This window comes from Sorex araneus, chromosome 1 (genome assembly GCF_027595985.1).
Source record: "Sorex araneus isolate mSorAra2 chromosome 1, mSorAra2.pri, whole genome shotgun sequence".
Taxonomy (NCBI): domain Eukaryota; kingdom Metazoa; phylum Chordata; class Mammalia; order Eulipotyphla; family Soricidae; genus Sorex; species Sorex araneus.
In genome coordinates this window covers 199,802,906-199,822,018 of record NC_073302.1, presented here as the reverse complement: position 1 = coordinate 199,822,018, position 19,113 = coordinate 199,802,906, and the positions used below count along the sequence as shown (strand labels likewise).

The 19,113-nt window shown below is 39.2% G+C and overlaps 2 protein-coding genes across 2 annotated transcripts in view; one reads left to right on the top strand and one right to left on the bottom strand.

The window, feature by feature from the left end:
• Window positions 1-5,973: 5,973 nt before the first annotated feature.
• LOC129402095 (small nuclear ribonucleoprotein G-like) lies at window positions 5,974-18,225 on the top strand. Its single transcript, XM_055126960.1, has 2 exons — window positions 5,974-6,096; window positions 18,043-18,225. The coding sequence occupies exons 1-2, from the start codon at window positions 5,974-5,976 to the stop codon at window positions 18,223-18,225; spliced, it is 306 nt and encodes a 101-aa protein (XP_054982935.1).
• APH1B (aph-1 homolog B, gamma-secretase subunit) overlaps window positions 13,494-19,113 on the bottom strand; it is a 79,062-nt gene continuing 73,442 nt past the window's right edge. The window contains exon 7 of the mRNA XM_055132149.1: window positions 13,494-14,120. The gene's annotated coding sequence lies outside the window, so the exon portion shown is untranslated. The remainder of the gene's footprint in view (window positions 14,121-19,113) is intronic.

Genomic DNA, 19,113 nt, shown 5'->3' with positions numbered 1-19,113 from the left:
GTGCAGTCCTTCTATGTCTGTCCCTCTCTTTCTGACTCATTTCACTTAGCATCATTTCACTTAGACTATCTATTTATAAGCAAATTTCATGACTTCATCTCTCCTAACATCTGCATAGTACTCCATTGTGTAGATGTGCCAAAGTTTCTTTAACCAGTTATCTTAGGGCACTTGGGTTGTTCCAGATGTTGGCTATTGTGAACAGCGTTGCAATGAACATATAGGTACAGATGTCATTTCTACTGTGTTTTTTTGCATCCTTGGGATATATTCCCAGAAGTGGTATTGCAAGGTCATATGGAAGCTCAATTTCTGGTTTTTGAAGGACTGTCCTTATTGCTTTCCAGAAAGGCTGGACCAGTCGACATTCCCACCAACAGTGAAAAAGCATCCTTTTTTCCCCACATCCATGTCAGCACTGGTTACTTTTGTTCTTTTGAATGTGTGCCAGTCTCTGTGGTGTGAGATGATATCTCATTGTTGTTTTGATTTGCGTCTCCCTGATGAACAGTGATGTGGAGCATTTTTTCATGTGCCTTTTGGCCATTTGTATTTCTTTTTTGAGGAAACCTGTTCATTTCTTCTCCCCGTTTTTTGATAGGGTTGGAGGTTTTTTCTTATACAATTCTACTAGTGTCTTGTATATCCTGGATATGAATTCCTTATCATATGGGTATTAGGTAAATATTCTTTCCCATTCTGTGGGCTCTTTCTGTATTTTGCTCACTGTTCCTTTTGAAATGCAGAAGCTTCTTAGTTTGATGTAGTCCTATTTGTTTATATTTGCTTCCACTTGCATGGTCAGTGCTGTTTCGTCCTTAAAGATGCTTTTAGCTTTAATGTCATGGAGAGTTCTGCCTACATTTTCTTCTACGAACCTTATAGATTCATGTCTGATATTGAGGTCTTTAATCCACTTTGATCTGACGTTTGTGCCTGGTATTAGACAGGGGTCAGAGTTCATTTTTTTTGCAGGTAGCCATCCAGTTTTCCCAGCACCACTTGTTGAAGAGGCTTTCCTTGTTCCGCTTCCCATTTCTTGCTCCTTTGTCAAAGATTAAGTGTCATATATTTGGGGTCAATGAAAGGATATTCAACTCTGTTTCCATTGTTCTGCAGGTCTGTTTCTAGCTCAATACCATGCTGTTTTAATTACTACTGCTTTGTAGTAGAGTTTGAAGTTGGGGAAGGTGAGGCCAGCCATCTTCTTTTTCCCAAGGATTGCTTTAGCTATTCGTGGGGGTTTATTGTTCCATACGAATTTCAGGAGTGTTTTGCTTATTTCTTTGAAAACTGTCATGGGTATCCTGATAGGGACTGCATTAAATTTGTATAGTGCTTTGGGCAGTATTGACATTTTGATCGTGTTAATTCTGCCTATCCAGGAGTAGGGGATGAGCCTCCATTTCCTAGTGTCCTCTCTTACTTCTTGAAGTAGTGTTTTGTAATTTTCCTTATATAGGTCCTTCACCTCTTTGGTTAAGTTAATTCCAATGTACTTGATTTTCTGAGGTATTATTGTGAATGTTTTTTTTTATGTATCTTTCTTCTCTTTCATTATTTGTTTATAAGAAAGCCATGAACTTTTGGGTGTAGATTTTGTAGCCTGCCACCTATTGTTTCTAGGAGCTTTTCTGTAGTCTTTAGGGTTTTCTAAGTACAGATAGTATCATATTGTCTGCAAATACGGATAACTTGATCTCTTCCTTTCCTATCTGTATGCCCTTGATGTCTTTGTCTTGTCTAACTGCTATGGCTAGGACATCCAGTACTGTATTAAACAGGAGTAGCAAAAGCGGGCAACCTTGGGGCTGGAGCGATAGCACAGCGGGTAGGGCGTTTGCCTTGCACGCGGCCGACCCGGGTTCTAATCCCAGCATCCCATATGGTCCCCTGAGCACCGCCAGGGGTAATTCCTGAGTGAAGAGCCAGGAATAACCCCTGTGCATCGTCGGGTGTGACCCAAAAACCAAAAAAAAAAGGGGGGGGGGCAACCTTGTCTGGTGCCTGATCTTAGATGGAGGCTTTTAGTTTTTCCCCATTGATAAAATGGGGAAACTTACCTTGGGCTTGTTGTAGATGGCTTTGACTATATTGAGGAAAGTTCCTTTGATGCACATTTTGCTGAGAGTTTTCATCATAAATGGGTGCTGGATCTTGTCAAATGCTTTCTCTGCATCTATTGATATGATCATATGCTCTTTGTTATTTCTTTTATTGATAAGATGAATTATGTTGATTGACTTGAGAATGTTAAACCATCCTTGCATCCCTGGGATGAATTCTACTTGGTCATGGTGTATGATCTTTTTGATTAGTCGCTGGATTCTATTTGCAATATTTTGTTGACATAAAGAGAGGGGTTCAGCAGGGCGACATCATTTCACCAAAACTCTTTAGTACCACCCTCGAGAATGTCATGCAACGACTGGAATGGGAAGGAATGGGAGTGAAGATAGATGGTTGGCAACTACCCCACCTTCGCTTCGCTGATGACATCGTTCTAATAACACCAAATATCAGCCAAGTGTCATGAATGCTGGCCGACTTCGACAGTGAGTGTGAAAAGGTCAGACTACAACTGAATCTCACAGACAATGTTCATGAGAAACAAACTAGTTCCTGATATTCCGTTTGCCCTCAATGGAACGAACATCTATGAATGCAACAGTTATATGTACCTAGGTCAAGAACTCAATATGACAAACGACCTGGCACCTGAACTTCGCAGGAGGAAGAGAGCTGCGTGGAATGCCTTCAAGAGCGTCGAAGAAGTAGTTAATAGGACGAGGAACCTCCAGCTCCGGGCACTTCTTTTCAACTCCACCATTATTCCTGGACTAACATATGCTCAGATACCTGGACCCTATGAAAACAGGATGAGAACGCTATTTGGGTATCCCAAAGAGGAATCGAAAGAGCTATGCTTGGACTTCACCTTCCACTGAAGTGAGAGAAGGTATCCAGAGTTCTGACCTTCGTCGATGATCAAGAATCAGGGACGCTGACTCGTTTGCCAAGGCATTGAAAATCAGAAGGGCTGGACACATAATGCGATTCAGAGATGACCACTGGACTAGAGCTGTTACCATCTGGATTCCCCGGGATAAGAAAAGACCGCATGGCCACCCACCTACAAGATGGTCAGACTTCTTCACTAAGACTCTGAATAAATGGTTTGAGGATTTTTGTGTTCCTGGAGCAAGCATTGGTCTACATTAGCACGCAACAGGAACAAATGGAGACGTTACTGGCGCCCGCTCAGGCAAATTGATGAATAACGGGATGAGCAGTGATACAAGTGATACAAAGGAATATTTTGTTGAGGATCTTTGTGTCTGTGTTCATCAGGAATATCGGTCTGTAATTCTCTTTTTTTGTTGTATCTTTTTCTGCTTTTGGTATCAGCATGATATTTGCTTCATAGAAACTGCTTGGAAGTGTCTTTGATACTTCAATCTCCTGGTAAAGCTTAAAGAGAATTGGGAGTAAGTCTTTAAAGGTTTGGAAGAATTCACTAGTGAATCCATCTGAGCCAGGACTTTTGTACTTGGGGAGGCTTTTTATTACCGTTTCAGTTTCCTTGAGAGTGATAGGTCTGTTGAGGTATTCCAGGTCTTCTTGGTTCAGTCCTGGGAGGCTATTGTTTTTGGGGTTTCCGTCTCATTGGTTTCTGCTTTGAGTTTTATTATTTCCTTCCTTCTGTCCAGATTGGGCTCCTTTCATTGGTCATTCTCCAAGCTCTTAAACTGAGAGGTTAGGTTACTTATGTGGGCTCTCTCCTCCTTCCTGAGGAATGCTTGTAGAGCTATAAATTTTCCTGTTAACACAGCTTTTGCTGTGTCCCATAAGTTTTGATAACTCATGTCTTCATTTCTGTTCGCTTCCAGGAATCTTTTGATTTCCTCTTTGATTTTCTTTCTAAGCCACTTGTTTTCCAAAAGTGAGCTGTTTAATTCCCAGGTCTTTGGTTTAGTTTTCTGTTTGTGTGTATGATTTACTTCTAATTTCAGCGCATTGTGGTCTGAGAAGATCCTTAATACAATCTCTATCTTCTTAATTTTATGGAGGTATGTTTTGTGGCTCAGAATGTGGTCTACCTTGGAGAATATTTCAAGCACACTTGAGAAGTATGTGTATTAAGCTTTTTTGAGCATGAAGTGTCCTGTATATATCTACTAAGTCCCTTTCTTCCATGTCTTCCCTCCAGTGAAGTATGCCCTTGCTAAGCTTGACTCTGGTTGTTCTATCAAGAGGTGATAAAGCAGTGTTGAAGTCTCCCACTAGTATTGTGTTGCTATCGATACCTTTCTTTGAGTCTATGAGTAGTTGTTTTAAGTACTTTGCTGGTCCCTCATTAGGTGCACATAAAATATATAATTTAACTTATATATTTTAGGTGCACATAAAATATATAATTTATATATACTACTATATTTAATATAAATACTAAATATAGTATTGAAAGTTCTTCCTGTTGTACAGATCCCTTTATAAGAAGTGACCTTCACTGTCTCTTGTGACCTTCTTAAATCTGAAATCAATGTGGTCTGATACTAGGATGACTATTCCAGATTTGTTATGGGAGTTGTTTGCTTGTAGGATTGTTTTCCAGCCTTTGACTTTGAGCCTGTATTTGCTTTGACTGTTGAGATGTGTTTCTTGCAGGCAGCAGAATGTTGAGCTCAATTTTCTAATCCATCCTGCCACTCTGTGTCTTTTAATTGATGCATTTAGCCCATTAACGTTGAGAGAGAATATTTTTATGGGCTTCTGTACCATATTTCTGCTGAAATTTGGTGTATTTGAGGGCCCTGTCTTGTCTTAAAGTAGCCCATTCTATTGCTCTTGTAACCGTGGTTTTGAGTCTATGAAGTTCCTGAGCTGTTGTTTATCTGTGAAACTGTGTGTTGTTCCTTCTCTTATGAATGAGTCTGGCTGGGTAAATTATTTTTGGTGAGGCATTTATTTCATTGAGTTTCTTCACTATATCCCACCACTGTTTTTGAGCCGTGAGGGTTTCATCAGACAGGTCCGCTGTGAATCTTAAGGATGCTCCTTTTTAGGCAATTTCTTTGATCTTGCTGCTTTCAGGATTTTGTCTCTATCTAATGTTTTGGTCATTTTGATTAGGATATGTCTTGGGGTATTTTTATTTGGATTTCTTCTAGCTGGTACCCTTCAGGCCTCCTGAATATGGTCACATGTTTTCTTTAACTTTGGGAACATTATAGCAATGATGTCTTTGACAGTTTCTTCTTCATCAGGGTTTTCTTCCTGTCCCTCTGGGACTCCAGTTATTCTTATATTACTCCTCTTGGCTTCATTACAACCTTCTCTTGCCATCTGTTCCCAGATTGTGAGTCTCTTTTCCATTTGCTGTTCTTTTCTAGAGAGTCTCTGGACTTCATCTTCGAGCTCACTGATTCTGTCCTCAGCAGCTATTACTCTGCTGCTAAGGCCTTCCACTAAGTTTTTTAATTCACCTACCAGGTTTTTCAGGTCTGACATGTCTGTTTGTAATTTTGTTTGCATATTCCACATTTCTACCTTCAAATCCTCTTGCATTTTATTGGCATTGCTTTCCATTGTTTCTTTTAGCTCCCTAGGCATCCTCAGTAGCTCCCTTCTAAATTCCTTGTCAGAGAGGTTATCTAGCACTTCATTGCTGTTGGGGTCTTCTGGGCTAGCCTCTTCAATAAGTAAGCTTGGTGGGGTTCTGCGTTGCTTTACCATTGTGACCTATGGCGCCTTAGCTCTTCACGCTCACTGTTCCTGTTCTGTTTATGATTCAATATTAATTGAGGTGGGCTTAATGAGTTATTGGCTAATGTGTTTCTGGTGGTTAAGCTAACCTGGTGAAAGTTCCAACTAAGAGGTAAGATGGTAACTTATGGTTCTTATGGGATTTGGAGGAGGGAAAATAACTTGTGGCCACATTAGCGTCTGTGGCTCCTAGAAAGGAGCCCTGACATGGGCCAGAAACCTGAATGGGATGAGCAGAGAGTGCCCGGAATGTTGCAGCTTGGGGTGCGCATGCGGTGTGCTTCAATTCCCATCCTCCGCAGATCAAGGATAAAAACCGGCCTCCCTGGGGTCTGGTTAGAATCGAGGCTCCAGAAAGAAGCCCTAACACGGGCCAGATATCTGAATGGGATGAGCTCCAGGGATCGTTTTAAATGAAGCTTAGTTACTGGAAAGTTAAACTTATTAATGGCATCCATTGTTTTGTTTTTTTTTGAATTGAATCACTGTAAGATGAAAGCTACAAGCTTTCCTGTTGGGTTACAATCACCATTCTCATTTCAAATTAAGTTCAATTTGTTTAATATTAACTCATAGCAACTCTGTATTGTTTTATAGTGAATGTCCCTTTAAAAAATATAAATGATCAAAGACCTTAAGATCTATAGTGTGCCACTATAAGTGAGACACTTCAGAAATTCATCCCTCAAAGATGCTGCAATACTAATGATACTGTGGATACAAAAAAAAAAAAACCAACTGTTATAGAAAGCGGCAGACTACCTCTTTTTGGTGCTAAATGCAAGTGTACTCTGTGCTGGATTCATAGAATATATACCTCCAATACATTTGAGGTAATACAATTTTTAAAATTTTTTTTAATTAGTGAATCACCGTGAGGGTACAGTTACAGATTTATACATTTTGTGCTCATGTTTCCCTCATACAAAGTTTGAGAACCCATCCCTTCACCAGTACCCATTCTCCACCACAAATAAACCCAGCATCCCTCCCACCCCCCATCCCACCTCCCCCCACCCCACCCTGCCACTGTGGCAGGGTATTCTGTGGTAATACAAATTTTTGAGGTAATACAATCTCAGAGTCAATACAATCTTTTAGCTGATAAAAGGCAAGTCAGCTGAAAGATAAAAACCTCACTCTGAGGCACTTTTGACACATAAAGCCATATAGATGTTAAAACAAATTTATAAAATGGCTGAAGTCACATTATCAAGATGGTCAAATAGGACTTCATTTTCCATACGATATTTTCTTTTTTTTTCTTTTTTTTGGGGGGTCACACCTGGCGATGCACAGGGGTTACTCCTGGCTCTGCGCTCAGGAATTACCCCTGGCCATGCTCAGGGGACCATATGGGATGCTGGGATTTGAACCCGGGTCGGCCGCGTGCAAGGCAAATGCCCTACCCGCTGTGTTATCACTCCAGCCCCTCCATACGATATTTTCAATGACAACAGTTACACATCAATCCAAAGACAAAGGTGATGTTTTTAGAAGATAAATTTGTACCCAAATCCACCCACTGAAGTCACAGTATTGGACTGAAAAGCAGCTCCAGAATTCTTCAAACTCAGCAACGATAGACCCATTTTCCTTTTATTCTGCCACCAGAACTACGTGCCAAAGAAACAAAGTGATATGCTGGTGTGCCAGCCAGGTAATAGACATATAGACCTTAGTGAGGCCTAACATGCCCATGATCCAGTTCATGCCCCTCTGGAAGTCCATGGAAAATACTAATTTGCGTAATAACCCACAGATGAGAAGGCATTTATGAAAGTTCAAGAAAATTATAGCATACTTTGAGAGCAAGAATAGTGAAATCGAACTTTCAAATTGAAGAGGGTTAGAGTAATAGTTTCATTCTACCCACATCACTAAAGCATCATAGCTCAGAGCCAAATGAGCTTGTGTCAACTTCTAATTCTCTGCAGGAGAACCAGGAAAAGCTAATGACAACCTGGCCTACACTGTTGAGTTGCATGGCTAGTTAGATATGAGCATATGCGAGACTAGATTCCAGGGCTTGAAACAGAATGCATGAAAGGGATACAGATAATCACATCTGGAACTGTATCTAGATTCTCCCAGGAACCACTGTGATTGTTCCCAAAGGGCACACAAACACTCTCGATGTTCCATTAATATCACCAACACACAATCCTAGTTTCTACCCCTTGACTGACTCTCTATGTACAGTCATGCTGGTGACAAGGGTGAGATTTTGTAAAAAACTAGTGAGCATGTGCAGAATGTTCTGTGGAATTTAACAGCAGGAGAGCAAAATCCATTGGTAAAGTAAATAGGAGGTTATCATTAAATGATCTGTCTCTTCAAGATCAAGAGAAAGCTTAAAAGCTTAAACATTCTGCCATAGTGTTGGGGGCATAACTCAAAGGACTAGAACACATGCTTGGCATGAGGGAGGCCAGGATTGACACCTGGCGCTGCCTGCTCCTTGTAGTGCTTGAAGCACTGATCCTGATACCATGCCAGAAGTAGTCCCCTAAAACAACTAGATGTGGCCCAAAATATAAAATAAATAATAATAAATTTAAGAAAATAATTTTTCAACAAGAGGAGAAAGTCTCAGAAAGCCTCCAAAATGTTATCAGGACAAAAAAGAGCAATTCTCACCAAGAAAGTATTTTTCTCATCCACCAAGAGAGACCAGAGATACGTGAATATTTCTTCAAAACAAAGATAGCAATGGAAAATTTATGGTAACATTGTATCCTAAGACATAAAAACATTTACATTTTTGTTGATAGCCATAGAATAAATACGGACATAATTTAAAACAGTATGCAAAGAGAAATAAAGGGAATGGGAGTTTTTATTCATTCAATGCTTACATATTTCTAGTGTTCAAATAAAAATATTCTGAAGTTGGATGATTACGCTGGCTACACAAAATTGTGAATGTGCTTAAAGTCTACAAACTATACATTTAATATAAAAAATATGAAGTAATAAATTTTATATACATATGCATTTTTTAACAAAAATTTTAAATGACAAAATATTTAAAATAATAATGATTTGGTTTTGTAGAAAAAGGAAAACGGTGAATAATAACTATTTTGTCACTCTTTAAGATCAAGCTTTTAAGATCAAAAGATCAAACTAATAGTGGGACTAGCCCAAGGCCTGAGAGACAGTATGAAGCTTTAACACTTACTATGCACATAGCCCACCCCCATTCAATCCCTGGTACAGCATAAGGTACCTTGAGCACTGCCAGGAGTGATCCTTGAGGACACAGCCAAAAATAAGCCCTAAGCACAGAGGGTGTGGCCCCCCAAAAAGCAAAATCCCTAACATTCATACCAAGGAACATTTTGAAATATCCAGTAAAATACTAGGAAGACAGAAGTTTCCTAAATTCAGGTAATTGGCCAATTTTAAAACATGGTTATACAATTTAATGCCAGTAATCTTAATCAAAATGTTATAAAATATTAAACTAGTGTTATTCAAATATTATAAAATAGAGCTAGTTTATCAAATTAAGGATTATGATTCCATATGGGCTTATTTGAATGTGGGGATCAAGAAAAATTATTATTTAATGGTTATGTTTTGGGGTCACACCGGCAATGCCCAGTGGTTACTCCTAGCTTTGTACTCTGGAATCTCTCCTGGTGAGCTCAGAGGACCATACAGGATGCCAGGAATCAAATTTCTGGGTTAACCCCATGCAAAGCAAAAGACCTACCTGCTTTACTATTGCTCTGGTCCCACAAAAACTTATTATTAAGATATATGTTTTGCTTAATATCAGTAGATGCTTGGTAACAATTATACCTGGGGTCACATAAAAATTCCTCAGGCCAGAAGAGGTTACAATGGTAAAGGTTAAGAAGGGAAGAAAGCCAAAGGAAGAAAGATATACAAGAGTAACATTGAAACCATTACTTCTACCATCAACTACTAATAAAATGTTGACTGTTTCCTACATCTCAGTATAGTCAGCATTGTGTTAATATTCAGTCTATAGTCATGTACATAGACACAGGCAATTAACGATTGAAAAATAATTGTAATGTGGTTCCCTCATTAATTTGATGTTGACAGATGAGGGGATAACAAAGATATAGTGTACATATATAAATTGGATTACTAGTCAGCTAAAAAATATAAATCTTGTCTTTTACTACAATACAGAAGGGATTGTGTTAAACACAAAGTGTCAGAAGAAGAAAGACAAATACTAGTTGATCTTACTTGCATTTGGCATATAAAGAAACAAATCAAGGAAGGAGATAATTACCAATTTAAACAAACTCTTAGCAATTTTGCAGTCACATCAGCTATTTATGGAAGTGAATACATTTCCTAAGGGCCGGGGAAAAAGCTCCTGCTTCAAGGTGGAACATGCCTTGTTGCCCAAGGTCTTGAGTGCAGTCCTTGGCTCTCACATGGCCCTGGTGATGGATCTATCTCTGCTGGTACCCAACACTATAATAATCAAGCAGTATTGCTGGGCCCAAGCTTCTCCCTTGTTAGCTTAGAGTCTCTGGGAGTGGAACCCAGGTTCTGTGAACTCTGTTTGTGAGCCCTCATTCCCACCCTACTAAAAATTTCTATTTATGAAGACAGAGATAAACACAGAGGAAAGCAGAGGAGATATGATGACTACCAAAAAAAAGGATATAATCACAATGGCTGAAACCAAGGAATGAATTTACTAATTGTCACAGAGCACTGTCATTGTCACTGTCATCCCATTCTTCATTGATTTGCTTGAGCGGGCACCAGTAACATCTCCAGAAGTTCAAATTATTCTGAAAGAACAGCAAGTAATTTTATGATATCCATGTGTATTTTTAACCTTCTGAAAAATGTTTTATTTTTTAATTATTGTCACATATCTAAATGAAATATATCTAGCTGAAAGCAACTTAAATTTATTGGAGCTGTCCAGTGTGGACAGAAGCATGCAGAGACACTCAAATCTATAAACAAAGCACAACAGTTAAAATAAATCTAAGTGATATTATGAGAGTAAAATTAAAGTACTAGTTTGTATTTAAAGAAAAATATATCCTGGGAATTTTCTTTAAACTGCAAAGAATTAAGGAATAAATTTGGCATATCTCTGGGTATTTCAGCTGCAGGTGAATTAAAGGAGAAAATTCTATATAAAGAAAAAAGGCTATACAACTTTTTATTATAGTTTTAAACTGTACATTTCTTTTTGGCATTGATATTCTTTTATTCAAAACATTGAATTCCCACAGGTAATAATTATAAAAGTAGAATGTAGTAAGAAAAAGGCATGTCCTCACAACAGCTTGGTTGTATTATTTTTCAACTTCCTACTCTATAATATATGCAATATATTTTCTTTAAATTAGATATGGACTTTCTATCTGAAAAAAATATAGTACTGTATTTCTCTAGTGCCAAATTAGAATTAAACTGCACTAAATAGACTGTTTTCCTTAAACTATGCATTTCAAATTCTTTATATTACTTTTCCATATCATATGCCAAATCTGATTCTTTTTCAATAGCTTTTTTCATTGACTTATTGATTCTAGAAGACTGAATCTAAACGTTGGACATGGGAGTCTCCTGGTGGACAGTTCTGCAAGGAAATTGACCACATCATATTCAATCGAAGGTTTTGCCTGATTGATGTCGCTGTTGTCCAAAATTCCAAACGGGATCAGACCATCATCTCCTTCATGCAAAATTCCACTTCACAGAGCAGGGAGAAAGAAAGGCCTGTAAGAAGAGATCTCCTAGAATGAACACAAATTGGGAGCTCTTTGGCAATATTGCGGCAACAAAGATGCCGTCATTGACAACAACAACAAGGAATATGATTGACTGGTTCAGCACCTCCATGAATGCTCGAAGAATGCCGAGAGTGGGAAAGCCACAAACAGACACCTGTCTTCAGAAACTCTCGAGCTCATTCGCCAATGTGGTTTGGAACAAGCCTCAGACAATCACAAGATAACGTCCAACTTGCAAAGCTGTGCAGAGAAGCGATAATGGAAGACCTCAAAGGGTGTTGAGTTGAGCAGCAGTGTTGGCCGATGCAGCAGAAGTCGGGAAATGTATTCCCAACGTTCACCTGTCCTTCGCCAACTACAAGATCAAGATGACTGCTCTCCAACATCCTAATGGATCTATCACATCTTAGAGAAGGGCAATGAAGAGGATTATTCACGACTTCTACTCGGATGTCTTCAACAGCCACATTCACCTGCCCACATACCAAATTCTGCAGGACGGATGTGTCGTTCCCAGCATCCTCCCTTCCGAAATCCAACATGCCATTTTGTGGGAAAAGACACATACAGCACCCGATTCAGACAAGGTCAGACCCGAACACCTGAAGAATCTGCCGCCAGTACTCATCAATACACTAGCTCAGTTCTTCACACTATCTGTCCGTATCCAAGGTTCCATCCCCACGGAAAAGCAGCAGGACTGTTCTGTTGTACAAGAAAGGAGACATCGACGGCATTGGCAACTATCGCCCAATCTGCCTGTTTGTTGTCTACAAGTTGATCACTCGAGACATCCTGAATAGAATAGGCCAAACACTAGATGAAGGACAACCATGTGAGCAAGCCATGTTCTGAAAAGGATTCAGCACGATTGACCATATCCACAGTAACCAAGCTCATCAAAGTTTCACAAGAGTTTAAGAAGCCACTCTGTCTAACGTTCATCAATTTAAAGAAGGCCTTTGATTCTGTTGAGACTGAAGCAGTCATCAAAGCCCTAGCCAAACAGGGCATTCAAACTCAATGCATCAAGACCCTCCGTGAGCTGTATTACAGATACACCACCAGGATATCACCATTCTACAAGGAAGTGATCATTGATGTAAAGAGAGGGGTTCGGCAGGGTGATCTTCAGTGCCACCCTCCAGAATGTCATTCGATGATTAGAATGGTAAGGAATGGGAGTGAAGATAGACAGTAGGCAACTACACCACCTCCGCTTCTCTGATGACATCATTCTCATAACATCAAACATTAGCCAAGCAGCACAAATACTGGCTGACTTCAACTGTGAGTGTGGAAAGGTCGGACTGCAGCTGAATCTTACAAGACAATTTCATGAAAAACAAACTAATCCCTGATATTCCATTTGCTTTCAATGGAACAAACATCTCCGAATGCAGCAGCTATGTGTACCTGGATTGAGAACTCAACATGAGGAACGACTTGGAGCCAGAACTGCATAGGAGGTAGAGAGCAGCATGGAATGCCTTCAAGAATATTGAAGAAGTGGTTAAGAAGACCAAGAACCTCCGGCTCTGGGCACATCTTTTCAACTCCACTGTTCTTCCTGCACTAATGTATGCCTCAGAGACATGGGCCCTATGAAAACAGGATGAGAACGCTTTGGGTATCCCAAAAAGGAATCAAAAGAGCTATGCTTGGAGTATTACATTTCACTCAAGTGAGAGAAAGAATCTGGAATTCTGACCTCCATCGACCATCAAGAATCAGGGACGCTGTCCTGTTTGCCAAGACGTCAAAAATCAGATGGGCAGGACACGTAATGCGATTCAGAGATGACCGCTGGACTAGAGCTGTTACCGACTGGATTCTATGGGACGTCAAAAGATCGTGTGGTCACCCACCAATGATGGTTAGACTTATTCGTCAAAACCCTGAATGAATGGTTTGAGGCTCTTCCTGTTCCTGGAGTGAGCAGATAACATTGTTCTACACTAGCACGCAACAGGGACGAATGGAGACATTACTGGCGCCTGCTCGAGCAAATTAAAAATCCATGGGATGACAAGTGATAAAAGTAATAATAGTTACTGATTTACACTATAATATTTTTATTTGGGGGGTTTAACACCCGGCATTGCACAAGGGTTACTCCTAGTTCAAGCACTCAGGAATTACTCCTGGCAGTTCTCAGGGGACAATATGGGATGCTAGGAACGGAACCCCAGTCAGGGGCAAATACCCTACCCGCTGTACTACTGCTTCAGTCCTCAACACTATGACATTTTAAGGCTACAGGTCCACACCTTTGTCTATGAATTGTTATCAATCCCACCACCAAAATTGCATTGCCTATCATCACCAAAAGACTCCTCTGCCTTTCTTTTTACCCCATCCCCAATATCCATTCCCTCTGATAATCATTGAGTCAAGAAGTTAGTTTTGTTGCTTCTTGTCAGTTTATTTGATCTAGTAAATAATAGTCCTTGTATGAATTAAGCATATTAGGCATTTGTCTTCTGTGGAAGTCGATGTGGAGGTGTGGAAGTCGATGTGGATGTGGAGGTCTCGTTCTGTTCTTCAGGGAGAACCCTTCGTGGGGCTGAGAAGGGGACGAAGCCGAATGAACAGACGCAGAGCCTGGAGGAGGGAGAAAAGGCATTTATTGTATGGCAGTTACAGTATTTATACCTCCCTGCTGGGGGGAGGTGGCATAGTATGCACGCCATGACCCCCAGTAGAAATGCACGGTGTGGCACTGGGCTTTAGCTAGTAATAAACAAATGCTGATAGGATAAAATCAGTAATATTAGGAGTGGCAACATTTGCTAAGTGTGGCATGGGGTTAGCTAGTGATAAACAAATAGTGACAGGATAAGATCAGTAAGGTAAAATGGCTCCCTACAGTCTTCTTTATTACATTTAACACAATCAACTCAAGATCCACTCATTTTTCTCCCCCAAATCTTTATATTTTCAATGGCAGAGGAGTACTCGCTTGTGTATGCAATATATTGCTTATCTAATTGTCCTCGATTTCTCTTTTGTTTTACATGAAGCAAAACGTTTTTGGTGAGGCTGGAAGGTTTGGGGATCACACCCTGCAGTTCTCAGGATTTATTCCTGGTTCTGTATTCAGGGATCACTTCTGAAAGGTTCAGGACACCATATGTGGTTCCAGGGATCAAACCCAGGTTGGCTGTGTGCAAGGCAAATACCCTACCTGTCGTACTATCTTTCCAGCTACGCAAAACTATTTTTATTGAAAGAAATTTAGAGAAATCTTCAATGAAAGAAAGAGAGAAAAGTATTCAAGAGAGAACATGGGCTTCTCCAGTGGGAATAAAAGCCTATGTAATTGTCTTTGATTTAGGATGATTCAATGTTTTGACTCTTATAAATAATGCTGTTATGAACATAGGATACAAATATTATTTCAAAATAATATTTTCATATTCTTTGCATAAATGCCTGGTGGAGAAATTTAGTTTGAAAATGAAACATTATCTTTTTCTCAAGTTATACCATTAGCTTGTTTTATTTCTTTGGGGAATCATTACTAGATGTATTTATTTATTACATTTATTTTTGTTTGCTTTCGCCTGCCACATCACAGGTGAACTGTATTATCTTTTCTAAAGCAGGGATTTGTCAGTCTTGTTCACTACTATGTGCCTTTACTTGCTTAAGTAAAGTTCACTACTATGTGCCTTTACTTATTTAAGTCAATAAATCTCTTTTTAAAGGGGCAACAAAAAATGAATTAATTAATTAATGATAAGTGATATTTTGGTAAATATTTAAAATGTAGGTGGTGGGCTAGAGGACTTGTACAACTCATTGGGTGCTTGCCTTGCATGCTGACAACCCTGATTCAATCTCCAACATTCCATATGGTTCCCCAAACCTGTTAGGAGTGATCCAAGTTCAGAGCCAGGAATAAGCATTGGCTCTGGGCACCACTGGGTGTGGCCCCAAAACAAAATTAATTAATTAAGTGTAAGTGGAGTGGAAGAGATAACTCAATATTTTGTGTTATCTTCTGCTTTATTGCAGGAGTCCCCGGCTTTATAATTGGCACCATACAGTTCCCTGAGTAGTACCAGAAGCAAAAACCAAGCACAAAGCGATGCCAGAATTGGTCCAAAACCCAAACAACAAATCTGGTGTGACTAGCACCTTGGCTATAAGGAAAGGTTCCACTGCCACATTTTCACAAGTGGATATTTTTCTTTTAGACTTCATGCAAACTTAGGAGTATACAACTGTCCAATAAATCTTAATTCTGCATGTAAATAAATGTCTATTTATACTCAAGTAATCATCTGCAAGCATTGAAAGGAACATAAGCACAGAACAGGGCTGTGGCTCAGTGGTAAGGCATATTACTTGCATGTGTGAAGTATGGATTCAGTGTGCAGCATCACAAGGGCTCCATAAACAGTACTTGGCACAATCCCAGTCCTCCAAGCACTGTTGGCTGTCACTGGCAACAGTTAGGAAGGAAGGAAGGAAGGAAGGAAGGAAGGAAGGAAGGAAGGAAGGAAGGAAGGAAGGAAGGAAGGAAGGAAGGAAGGAAGGAAGGAAGGAAGAATGGAGGGAAGGAAGGAAGAATAGAGGGAGGGAGGGAGGGAGGGAGGGAGGGAGGGAGGGAGGGAGGGAGGGAGAGAGGGAGGGAGGGAGGGGAAAGATGGTTTAAGCTGAACACTAGGAAATATACATATGATCATAGGGCTGGATAAGACACTTGCCTAACATGCAGCCAATTCCCATTCAAATACCTAGCACAACATATAGTCAGTCCCCTGAGCACTGAGAGTTATGGCCACAACCTGTCCCTTTTCAAAAACAGGATAAAAAAAATACTGATTGTATAATTGCAAAAGAAAAAGATTTAAGGGCTGGAATGATAGCAGAGCAGGTAGGGTTTCTGCCTTGCACATGGCCAACCCGGGTTCAATTCCCAGCATCCCATATGGTCCCCCAAGCACCGCCAGGAGTAATTTCTGAGTGCATGAGCCAGGAGTAACCCCTGTGCATCGCCGGGTGTGACCCAAAAAGCAAAAAAAAATTAAAAAATAAAAGGAAAAAGAGAAAAAGAAAAGATTTAAATCAATCTTTGCAATTGAAGTAAAAAATAAAGGTCGTTGTTTTATAAATGACTGATTGAATAAACATTGTATTATAACATCTATTAAGTTTCAGATGTGCATTATAAATTCACATTTTTACACTGCATTAAATACACCATTTAAAAAGCAATTTTATACTTCGTCATACAATTTGCCCTTTTTTCCCAAGTAATGCATCTTCCTCCTTTCATTCTGGTAGCACTGATCAGATGTTGAGATTGAATATTAATTTTTATTTTGTTTAGTTTATCCATTTGATTGTTCTATTAACTGTTAGTTGTTCCCAAGTTATACCCAATTCTATCAGGCTCTAATAATCCTATATTGCTTTTCTCCTTCTTTTATGTCCTTTGCATGGTTTAGCAATGTCCTTTTTGTATAGACATAGGAAGATAGTTGATGTTATGCTTTTATAACATAGACTCCAAATAATATTTACTCTTGGGTATCCATCATATTTACTTGACTTAAGCCTCAGTTGCCCTTACTTCCTAACACCCCCAAAAGGAGGCTCCTGGCAAGGGACTTGGATGGACCTGGGGCAAGCTATAAGCTACCCTGGCATCAAAAAGGGACAGCCTGAGCTCCATGAGAAGTATAATAAATTAAGACCACGGTCCTGGAACAAACTCTGTCCCCCATTCCTTCATTTGCCCTTTGCTATATTGGCTTGCCTATGGAGGTGGTTCTCAGCCACCATATGCACCCACAGTTTGAACTCACAATATGTGAGTGAAATTATATGACATTGGACCCTTCTTTTTCTGACTTATTTTACTTAGGAAAATCCCCTCCAGGCATTAAGACACTTACTTTACACACTACCCCTGTTTGATGCTCTGAATTGCATTTAGTCCCCCAAGTCTCTCTAGAAGTATAAGCCCTGAGCACTGCCAGGTATATTCAAGCCCACTCCTGTCCTCAAGAAAACTCCACAGATTCAATCCCTGGCAGAAAAGAAATCTACTAATACAATTAAAAAGTTAAAATAATATTGTATATGATATAATCTTGAGGATAGTAGGAGTATAATAACACATAGAAAAAAAGAAAAAAAGTGCTAAAGAATTTTGATATATCAGTGAAAACATAAATTAAGTTGCAATGCATTAAATGAAAAGAAAATTAATATTTTTATTAGTAAAATTTTAAATATACACATGAATAAAACTACTTTTCACATGTATCACTATAACTAAAATATATAAAACTCACAAATATTAGAGAAATGTTTTTATTTTATACTTATTTTGATAAAATCCATTTTGTTTCTCTAAGAGATGACAATAAAATATTTAATGGCCAAGTAAAGAAAATGAAAAATGGTGGTTAACACATTTTCCTAAGAGTATGCTTTCATTTGTCTTGGAGCTTTGAGTCACCCACAACATGAGCAAAACTCACTCCCCAAGAGCTAAAAAAAATTATAGGCAAAAAGTTTATCATTGAAATTGAACGGTGGCAGACATATCCAAGGAATACAGCGAGGATTTTATCCCTTCGTGATAGATGAATGTGTGGAGATGGCAACAAGTGGGCAACAGAATAATGCTGAAGTGAAGGGAATAAGAGGAAGTAGTATCACCATGTTAGCAGCCTTGGAACAAGGATAGACAGCAGGCACTTAGAAGTCAAATGCTTTTACATGTTTCTTCCACTGCATCCTTTTACTGATAAAAAATTGGGTTGTGCACATTTTCTTGAACAATTTTGTTAAATACATTTTTGAAAGAGTCAAAAACAATAAGCATACTTTCGAACTTCATGTATTTGGCAACACAAGAAATCCCAAAGAGTTTTTAAAAAATATATGAAGCTTGTGTACCCATGTTACTTAAACACAATAAAAATTTTAAAAGGTAGTCCTAGGAGTATGTTCACTTATGAGTTCACATGATAAATATTTAAAAGAAAAAAGTCAAAATTAATAAATGAGATAGAGTCGCATAGCGTAGCACATAAGTTTCCCTGAGTCCCACCAGGAGTCATCCCTGAGCACAGAACCAGGAATAAGCCCTAAGCACCGTTGATGTCCTGAAAGCAAACAATCCAAAAAGGATATTAATAGTAAATGTTACCAGGAAGTAAATAAATACATAAATAAGTAAATAAGGGTCTGGAGAGATAGTACAAAGATGTTTTCCTTGCATGTGGCCAGCCCAGTTTCATACCTAACACACCACATATGGACCCCCAAACTACCACAGGCCTGATTACTGAGCACAGACCCAGGATTAGTCCTGAGCACAGCTGGGTGTGACCCCAAAATAAAACAAAAAAAAAGAAAAGAAAGTAAATAAAATGTGTGGGTAAAATGAAATTTCATAAAAAAAATACATTTTCATGGCACCACACTCCCAAGTAGTATCACATCCTGTACCATAGCATCAAACCACCAGCAGCGTGAGAATCACCAGGAATTTCCCCAAGGCACCCTTGAGCACTGCTTAACAGAACACTCTCCCCTAAAATTTTTTTTTTAATTTATATGTAACAGACAC